The 10264-nt window shown below is 41.0% G+C and overlaps 1 protein-coding gene across 1 annotated transcript; it reads left to right on the forward strand.

Annotated features, from left to right (window-relative positions):
* Positions 1–549: 549 nt before the first annotated feature.
* Yod1 (YOD1 deubiquitinase) lies at positions 550–7179 on the forward strand. Its single transcript, XM_006995656.4, has 2 exons — positions 550–901; positions 1716–7179. The coding sequence occupies exons 1-2, from the start codon at positions 550–552 to the stop codon at positions 2417–2419; spliced, it is 1056 nt and encodes a 351-aa protein (XP_006995718.1). The 3' UTR covers positions 2420–7179.
* Positions 7180–10264: the final 3085 nt, after the last annotated feature.

Raw genomic sequence — 10264 nt, forward strand, 5'->3', positions numbered from 1 at the left:
AGTCTGGGACTCGGCCACCACCCGAGGGAGGCCATCCATCGCCCTAGGCACTGAGGCTTGCTGACCTCACGCAGTCTTTCTGGGGTGGCAGGTGGACGCTTTCAAGTTCGTCTCACCCACCGAGGAGCCCGGCCGTCCAGTCTCGGCCTCGATGAATCAGTTCTGACGGAGGGGGCAGGTCCGGTGACCTATCCTGGCATCTGTTTACCTTCCCAACTATGAGTCTGCGCTTCCTGCTGCTGCAAGAGCTGCGGCTGCAAGAGCTGCGGCTGCGGCTGCTTTCATCATTTCCGACCTCCCTGCAAGGTGACATTCTGCTCTGCTAGACTCGGGGAACTCCTTCCCCGCCCTCCTCCCTGGGGCATAAATGCTCGCGGACGCGCAGGGCGCCTCACCGCAGCGCCCCGAAAAGCCGCCCGAGCCTCCAGCCATTCCGCTCAAGCCGCCCCCTTTATCGCTTTAAGAGTCCGCACTTGAAGGAGGGCCGGGGGCCGGCTCCCCTTACCCGAGGTGTCGCGAGAAGAAGCGCCGCGGCGGCTACTTCTCGCGATGTTTGGCGGCGCGAAAGGCGGCCATTTTGGGGTCCCCCCCGCTGGTGGCTCCGGCGGCGGCGGTGGCGGCGGCGTCTCCTCCTCCTCCCCGGCTGCGGCTGGGACCAAAGCTGGCCCCGCAGGAGGCCGGCCGGCCGGCACGATGTGGCGGCTCCGCTGCAAGGCCAAGGGTGGCACCCACGTTCTGCAGGGGCTGTCCTGTCGGACCCGCTTGCGGGAACTCCAGGGCCAGATCGCCGCCATCACCGGCATCGCTCCGGGCAGTCAGCGCATCCTCGTCGGCTACCCGCCCGAGTGCCTGGACCTCAGCGACCGGGACACAATGCTTGGGGACCTGCCCATCCATTCAGGTACGGGCACCGGCCGGGGCCGGGTAAGGCCTGGAGGACGTGGAGGGGAGAAGAGTGGAGCCGGTGAGGCCGGGTGCCGGTGGGCCCGCTGGGGGCTTGGACGACCCGAGCCCCGGGAAGGCTGGGGCGAGTGCTTGGGAGCAAAGCCTTGAAGTTCCCGATTCCCCAAGCCTGCTTCCGGGGTCAACCTTGGGACCATCTCGTTTTATTTTGTGTTCTCTGCTTTCCCAAAGGACAGCAGGACTCTTTTTCCGCTGATACGGTGGGTGGTTCTTTTTCCCTATCCTGATCAGCAGGCCGGCAGTCGAGATACCGATTTTGTCTAAAATTTGTTTTTATAATTTGTTTTGTGTACACTTTTACCTGGACTGTATGAACTGTAAGAGTTTTGTTCCCAGTGTTAAAACTCGAACATCGGTGTTGACCACTAAAAACTTTACGTTCTGTGTCAAGACCCCTTGTAAACATCAAATGGTATGTATAGTCATGCCAAGTGCAAGGAGAACACCCTGGTGACCTACCTAGTCTGTGGTGAACAGCCGAAAGATTCCCGTTTTTAAGTGAAGAATATAGGAGATTTTGTTTTTCAACTTACCTTTTTACATAAAGGTTTTTGTCTTTAAGTTGGGATGCGACAGTGAACTAAAAAAACAAACAAAACTTAGGTGTTACTGGTCTCTTGTTTACAGAGCCATGTTCTCCTTGGTAACCCACTTTATGCTTGAACTCATTTGGCTCCTAATTTACCGAGTTGGCTAATAAGCCCCCCATCTGTAACTTCTCTGCAGTTCTGGATGTGTTTTATTTTCGACAGGTGACCTGCTGATTGTTGAAGAAGACCACACCAGACCAAAAGCGTCACCTGCATTTTCCAAACACGGTGCTTCTAGCTATGTCAGGGAACCTCTGCCTGTGCTTACCAGGACCGCGGTCCCGGCAGACAACTCTTGCCTCTTTACCAGTGTGTACTATGTCGTTGAAGGAGGAGTCTTGAATCCAGCTTGTGCCCCTGACATGAGATGCCTCATAGCACAGATTGTAGCAAGCGATCCAGACTTCTATAGTGAGGCCATACTGGGGAAAACAAACGAGGAGTATTGTGAATGGATCAAAAGGGATGACACTTGGGGGGGAGCCATTGAGATATCCATTCTGTCTAAGTTTTATCAATGTGAAATATGTGTAGTGGATACACAGACCGTCAGAATTGATCGTTTTGGGGAAGACGCGGGGTATACCAAAAGGGTGCTGCTCCTCTACGATGGCATCCACTATGATCCGCTTCAGCGTAACTTCCCCGATCCAGATACGCCTCCTCTGACCATTTTCTCCTCAAATGACGATATTGTTCTCGTACAAGCCCTGGAGTTAGCTGATGAAGCTAGAAAAAAGAGACAGTTTACTGATGTAAACCGCTTCACCCTGAGATGCATGGTGTGTCAGAAGGGGTTAACTGGACAAGCAGAAGCAAGGGACCATGCCAAGGAGACGGGCCATACCAACTTTGGAGAGGTGTGATGTGTTCATGGTAAGAGTTGGAGCCTACTACCTCACAGATCCAGAAGGCTCTGGGTTTTCCAATAAGCTATTCATAACCCTACAGAATAGAAGAACACAGTGCTTGGACCATCCTTTTAACTTAACCAGTATGACTGACACTGAAAATCCTTGTTAAGATTAAAATTAGTGTGCAAGTTTACAGATGTGTGGCTACACTAGTGGCATGCCCTCTTCCTACTAGGGTGACGGAATAGGTGGCTTGGGCCACTGCTGATGCTGGCCTGAAGACTGGATTCTATTGTAAACCAGCACCCAGCGGCTTTAACTTATAGAAGAAAGCATCCTATTTTAGGTAATGTGGAAAGCCTTGCGGAGGGTCACTGGACATACACCACAGTGTCTCCAGTAGTTGATTCCTTTTAATAACTCTGAATGAGTTAGTAGTTTCTAAATTCTGAATTGATTCATCCAATGAAGATACTCAGAATTGTCAAAATTTTTTATATTGCAATTTGGTAGACTTTATAAGTGTATCTAACAACTTATAAGTGCATAAGAAGCAATTTTACAGGGATGCGTGTGTTCCTGGAGAATGTTATCTAAAACAGGAATGGGGTCCTGTTGGAGATTTCTAGTGTATAGAAGTGGAATGTATAAGGGGGAAAGGTGCCTGACGCAGCTTCCTGAAGCTTTAAAAGACCGTTGGCCTCTTGTTTTAATGCAATTCACTGTTGGTGTTTGTTACATTAGATACATTTTTTTAAATGAAGCAGGGTATGCCTTTTTAATTGCTAATTTATTTTAGAATTCAAGAAGTATCTTGAAATTGTGGTTTTTGTTTTGTTTTTTTTTCTTGTGCTGTTTTCCATATAAGTTTGTCTGAGGGGATTTAATTCCCTCAGCTGTTCGCTGAAAGCACTTCTTACAAACAAGTCTTCCTCTAAAGTGTCAATGGTGTGCTTTTGATTGATCTCATAGATAACAGTGTTCAAAGCTCCACTTTGATCTTTCGGATAGTCCACATTTCTGCAAGTTAGTACTCTGTTTACCTGTGATCTTTGACTTTCAGTTTTTAAATAATTGGTTGGGTTTGTTTCACTTCCAAAATATAAAAAGTTTAAAATCTTTGCCTTATGCAGCTCTCTCAGAATACTGCTACCTAGTGACAGATATGTAGCCATTTGCTTGATGGATTGATCCTCAAGGCACACCCACTCAAACTTAGCTTCACTATAGAATCTTCCAGGTAAAGTCTTCTACCTCTTAATTCTTCTAAAGATCAGGGATCTTTAAGTTCCAATGTGGTGTGTATTCTGTCATACAATGTAAAGAGGCATACTGTTGTGAAGTTTTGTTATCTTGATCTCATTTAAATAGCTCAGACAACCATCGGTGTACTTTAAAGCACTTCCATCTTTTCCCATGTATCTTAGCAAATGTTTTCAAACTAAGGTTAACCCTTAGCCTTTTACTAGGCAGTGGTAACCATATAAAATGAAGGAATATTAAAGTGAACAGTTTAGAGAGAAACTTGGTTCCTTTAAGGAACAGTTGGACAATTCACAAAGTATGCTTCAGTCATCAGATGACATTCTTTCTTGCTTTGAGACAGCGTCTCCCTATGTGTTTCTGGCTGGCCTGGAATTTGCTATATAGACCAGGCTCCTCAAACTTGAAGTAATCCTTCTGCCTCAGCCTCCTGAGTGTTGAGATAACAAGCAGGGACCACCATACCTGGCCAGATGGCTTTTCTTGAATACCCTTTGTGCACATAGCCAGTCAGGCAATGTCCTATAAATTGAAAATACTTAATTTTTGTTTTTTTTACTGAGCCTTAAAAATAGCATGAGTGAGCTTAGGACACTGAACATTTGGCATTTGTGACAAGTGCAAATGATTTCACAAATGTCTCTTTGGTCCAGATGATTTTTTATTTCTTTTATTTCCTCTATAAAATATTTAATTTAAAACTGTACATTAAAAATGTAACACTGGGTAACATCCATCAAATTGAGTTTTATGCATCATATTTATAAAGTTTGCCTTCCTGTACCACTTGAGCATCCATATTCAATGTTTCTAAAATTTTGGATCCAGAAAATTTGTTCATGCAACAAGTATTTATTGAATAACTTATAATATGTCAGGCATGTTTTATTTTTTTGAAGATAAATTCCTGTCATTTTAAAACTAAGTCTATGTTATCTACAGAGAAGGATTAGTTTAGTAAATGTAAAGAAAAGAATGAGTACTGGTGTCTTAAAAATCAAACTCTTCGTTCTAAGTGTTTTTTCTACATCTTGTTTAGTATTTATTTAGAGGATTACTTCTTGTCGTATTTTATCTTTTACCTGATTTGTCCAGTTGCCAGGTAGACGCTGATAGTCAAAGGGCTTTCAAAAAGGCTTTTTAATGATTTGCTGACAGGAAAACTGGTTTTAGAGTAGTGTTCTAGTTGTAGAACATTCAAGGTGAAGCATTATATGCAAATTATTTCAGTATTAATTTATGTTCAGTATAAATACAAGCTAGTAAGCCTCATAGAATTTAAAAGGTTTATTGTTGTTTTATATTTTTTCCTGTGCTTATTAAGCTCTTGAAATTATTTATTAATGTGAGTAAACTCATTTTGAGAATTTGGAAAGATCTGTGAATTTAGTTGTACCCTAACTAAAATCAACTTTGTGCTCATGAACCCCTTCCTGGTTGTTCAGTTGTTGCCTGTCCTCCAGGAGTTTCTGTTGTAGTTCAAATGAGACCGTTTATATTAGTGTGAGAGAGCAGCAGTGGTGGAGGAACAGTCACACCTTTGCCCTGCTGCTCCATTCTCCCTCCCTCTTCTTTCCATTAAAGACTCAGTGTGCTTTTATGAAGATGCCCTCCCTAGTCATGGTATTAGTCCATATGAATGTCCCTGGGAGTTTTGTGATGTGACAGCCATATGAAGACATCCGGATGTTACCACATCTTTTGCTAGTGATTCATGGTTGGTTTCTTAATTGCCCTCTATGAATGAGAAATGGACATAAACAAATGGTTACTGGCCAACTTAGCCCTGTTGTTAGGAACTAATACCATTATGCCATTTGAATATCCTGTCGAGTTCAAGTCCCAGAAAACAATCCAAAGATAACATTCCTTCCCTACCTATATAGCCCCTAACTGTTCATGCCTAACTTGCTTGTCTTCTAGCTTCTTCCTTCAAGCTGCCCTAGTTGAATTTTCCGTCCTTTTGGAAAATGTACGGTAGGCTGTATGTGAAATTAAGCAACAGTGATCCATATACACACATTATATAACATGCGTTATATATTAAAAATCAGGTGGCCTTCTTAAATTTACATATACTAAGAATTACATTTTTCATGTGTTGAAACCTTATTTTTGCAGCACTTTAAAAATTAGAGAATAAAAGTTTACGTAGCCTTCTAGAGATCTTGAGGACAGGAAAGATAAAACCTTGAGCTGCTAGCCAGCAGTTATTACCATAAGTAATTATTGTATCTTATGAGAAAGTCTAATTTCAGTCACTGTTAGGAGAATGGTTTGTGCCCTAACATATGAAATGTTACTTCTGTAATGTGATTGTTATCACTTGTTTTACAGTATTCAAATTTTGTTTACACCATAGAGTTTTTAAAAGAGTAGATTCATGAAACCTTTCATTTTTAAGTAAGCATTTTTTAGGGAAATTGATTTTTGAGTAAGATATGCAAGCAATATTTGTAAACCTGAAGGAACACTTGATTTGAATAAGCTAGTTTGTTTCTCATAGTGATAGGCACCAAATCAGGGCTTTGCGCTTGCTCACTGATCAGCATCCCCGGCCCCATGTTTTTTCTTAATAACCATTGTAATATGTCAGCACATCCAACTCAATGAATGTAAGATGGTCTTGATTGTGGTAAAGTTTTTTTCTTCAAAAATTAGTCAGCATTTTGTTTACAGTGCTTTAAATATTTTATTTGGAAAACAAAGTATTATGTTGGTACTGAATTATGAGGTGTTTACATCTTAATTTAATAGAAAAAAGTACTACTAAAAAGGAAATGTATATGGCCATGAATGTTAGCATTTGCATGGCACACTTTTTTACTTTTGTTTTTGAACACATTGACCTGTACGTAGGAATTTTAAGTATGGTGAAGGTATGATTTGGTTAAGTTATAGGTAAAGAGGTTAAGAATTTCTACCGAGATGTTGTGACTTGGCACCAGAACTGGTATAGAATGTTTAGTTGAGTATAATCCCTAGGTTGCTTAAAGGATAAGGGTTTCCAGTTCACATTTTGTGCCAGTCAGGACTCAAGGTGTCACAGGAAATACATACCAAATTAATTTTTCCATAAGAATGCCTAATAAGTACATATAGCTTGTCAAAATGATATGAAATGAAAAATAGTCTATAGTGACTGTATTAACACAGTAGAGGCAGAGCTCCTTAAATAAGAAAACAGCCATAAAGCCTGAAATACAGAGCTCTAGAACATGATTGCAAAGGGGCCAAACAGAAAAAGAGTTGTTTTCTTGGCATAAGAAAATGTGTTCTTAGTGAAGATGAACAGTATTGCTTTCAAAATGTTCCCTTGTCTACTTGCCAGCAAGTTTTCAAAGTTCATGCACTGCTGCTATCTGGAAGATGTCTAACTTTATTTAATACAACTCATGATTTTGCCTTTGTTATTAAGATGCATTAATTTTATTTATGACATGTGATTTTTCAATATCTTAAATGTATGAAGTGACTTGTTTTAAAGGAATAAATGAAGTGAAAACATTGTTGTGTGAGCATATTTTGGGGTCAGGGCAAAGGGCCAGTGACGAATACTACACTCAAGTTACATATTACCAACCCAAACCACAGCTTGGATTTGTGTACCTGATTCCCACGCCCTTTGAGTAGTTAAGTGTTTCTCTTTTCTGATGCCAAAAGTCATTCAAAATTTCTCTACACTGACTAAATTTCTTTCTAAATCCCCTGAAGTTTAAATTCAGTAGCCTTTGCTAATGGATTGTTTAAATGGAAAGGTTGAGTGTACCTGTTTTTACTAGAATAGGATCTGGATAGACTTACATCTGCTTGAAAATGGTAGCTTCTCTATAATTTTTAAGTGTCAGCAGTTAAACACTAGAAACCCTGGGGTCGTTAAGGTTGGCCAGAGCTTGGGTTTTCTAACTTGACCTAAGTCTACAAATACAAACCACAAGAAACTGACAAGAGTAGAAAGAAATGGGTGCTTTAATATTTTTAAAAAACTCAAATACTGTGAAGTCTCCTGCATTATGGGAATGATACTAGAACTTAACTATCTTGAAAAATATTTTAATACCAGCTCTAAAATAATTACAAAAGAACCTCTTCCTCCTTTCAAATGGTATTACAATATTACACACACACACACACACACAAAAAAAAAAAAAAAAAACAGGGTTTGTTTTTTCCCCCCTCTTATCCTGTTAAAGTTTGGAAAAGAGAGTCTTAGCTATGGTATAAACTGCAAAGCAGGACATCCATTTGTGACAGATGTATACTTTTTGAATTGACAAAGATCTTATATCTCCAAACCTGAAATAAGGCAATCAAGAAACAGAAGTTACACAAATACACTTTGTTTTGAAATTTTGTTCTGATCTGGATGTCTTTTGTCTCTCTTGCAATGGCACCAAGTACCAGCTTAGACTGAGTAACTAAATGTGACAATAACTATAAATCGGATGCGTTGCTCCTCACTTCAGGGTATAGCATACTGGGGTTTTAACCTACACTGGGTATAGCCCTTGTTCTCTTGTTCTGTTCAGCTATCACAAGTACCACTCAACCTTTCAGCATGTCAGCTACCCAGTCTGGAATAGACATCTCCGGAAGAAACATGGTCAGGCACAACACATCATACCTACCCTTTCCCTGTTCCAGGCCTAGTAATTTACCAAATTCTTTATTGCCTTTTTGGGTCTTCATTACTGCAGCAGGAGGCTCATTTGAGTTACTTGGATCAACATTTCTAGAGGTGAATGCCTGTAAGATTACCTTTCTTATGATTATCAACACCACTGCCATGAAACTTAAGCGGAGGGTGGGTTATAACTTGAAAATGGTAGATAGAGGAGGAGGAGGAGAAAAGAGTAGAATTCGTCTGTTTGGGATGTAGAGTGTTCCAGAAAGAAAAGTGCTTAGCAAGTAACATGAACATACCTATCACAGTTCTCATTCATCCTTGTGGATATTGTATTGAAATATCTACCCAAATTGTAGATACCAAAATTTCACAGATACTAGAATTCCACACCTTTTTTTTTTTTTTTTTCTGTTTTTCAAGACGGTTTCTCTGTAGTTTTGGTGCCAGTGCTGGATCTAGCTCTGTAGACCAGGCTGGCTCGAACTCACAGAGATCTGCCTGGCTCTGCCTCCCAAGTGCTGGAATTGACGGCATGTGCCACCACCACCCAGCAGAATTCCACACTTTTATGAATGAAACTGCTTCCTACTGGGGCTAGGAAATCAATGCTCCCTATAGTCTTTATTGTTACTTTTTCCACGGCATGAATATTACAGGAGAAACCAATCAGATTCTTTTTGTTTGTTTTTGGTTTTAGTTTTTTGGAGACAGGGTTTCTCTGTGTAGCTTTGGTGCTTTTGCTGGAACTCACTCTGTAGCCCAGACTGGCCTCGAACTCATGGAGATCTGCCTGCCTCTGCCTCCCGAGTGCTGGGATTAAAGGCGTGCGCCACCACTGCCTGGCCCAATCAAATTCTTAAACCTCCAGAATATGGGACGGATTGGATTATGACCTTTTGCAAAAGTGCTCTCCCTCTAGGTTCATTTAATATCAAAACATCCAGTTTGGTTTTGTTTGGGGTGGCTTTGTTTTGTCTTCCTTAAAGAGTCTCACTGTGTAATCTAGGTGGGCTCCAACTTGAGAACCTCATTGAGTTTGTCCTCATTTCCTAAGTGCAAAGATTATAGGCATGTACTATTGTGCCTACCTCCGGTTTTGACTTTCTTACTCTTAAAATGAAAACTGAGAAAATGATTTTTGTCTAAGAGAAGCTAAGTTATTTTAAGTAAGCTGCTAAATCCTTCCTAAATTCTACTTCTTGGGCATGAAGTTACATATCTCAGGATTACAAAAAAATGGAGATTCATTGAGGGAGCGTTCTTGAATGGCACAGCTGTGTCAAACTGCCCTGGTTGCTAGATAAACTGGAAAATAAAGGAAAAATAAAGACCCAGTGCTGTAAAGAAACTAGAATGTAGGTTCCATGAAGAAAATAATGGGGTGGGAACAGCAAATTAAAATTGGTGAGTCTGGGAGAGCCTTTTAGAAAACATGGTATTAGGGATGAAAGCTAAACTAGACGTCCTAATTAGTCCTTTAAAGAGTAGGAAGAGCATCGGAACTAGGAAGTGGCAGCATCTGTAAACTCAGTACTTACTGTGAGAGGGATGGCGCTATTTCCCTAACTGTCTGCTCATAGTACAAATGAGGGAAGAGGAAAATAGATGCTTTTAGAAGTGGGCAAAGACCTAGATTTGTGCTGTCTTTGGCTGTCTTAAGCCCTTATTCCGTGTGTGTGTGTGTGTGTGTGTGTGTGTGTGTGTGTGTGTGTGTGTGTGTGAAGGAAATAGACATTGACCTTGATGTTTGTTGTAGAGTGACTGAAAGGACATAAAAACATTCCAATGAATCATCAGATCTTTGTCTCAAATGAATTTTATTAGCTCTTAACTGGGAAATCCAAGAACTTTTGACATGACTAGAAACAGCTTCAAATAAAGTCTTTGACTCTTACAAACATCGTCATCGTTGTGGAACTTTTTAAATACTAGAAAGAGAGAAGGCCCTAACATTTAGAATAAATATG

Source organism: Peromyscus maniculatus, chromosome 11 (assembly GCF_049852395.1).
Source record: "Peromyscus maniculatus bairdii isolate BWxNUB_F1_BW_parent chromosome 11, HU_Pman_BW_mat_3.1, whole genome shotgun sequence".
Taxonomy (NCBI): domain Eukaryota; kingdom Metazoa; phylum Chordata; class Mammalia; order Rodentia; family Cricetidae; genus Peromyscus; species Peromyscus maniculatus.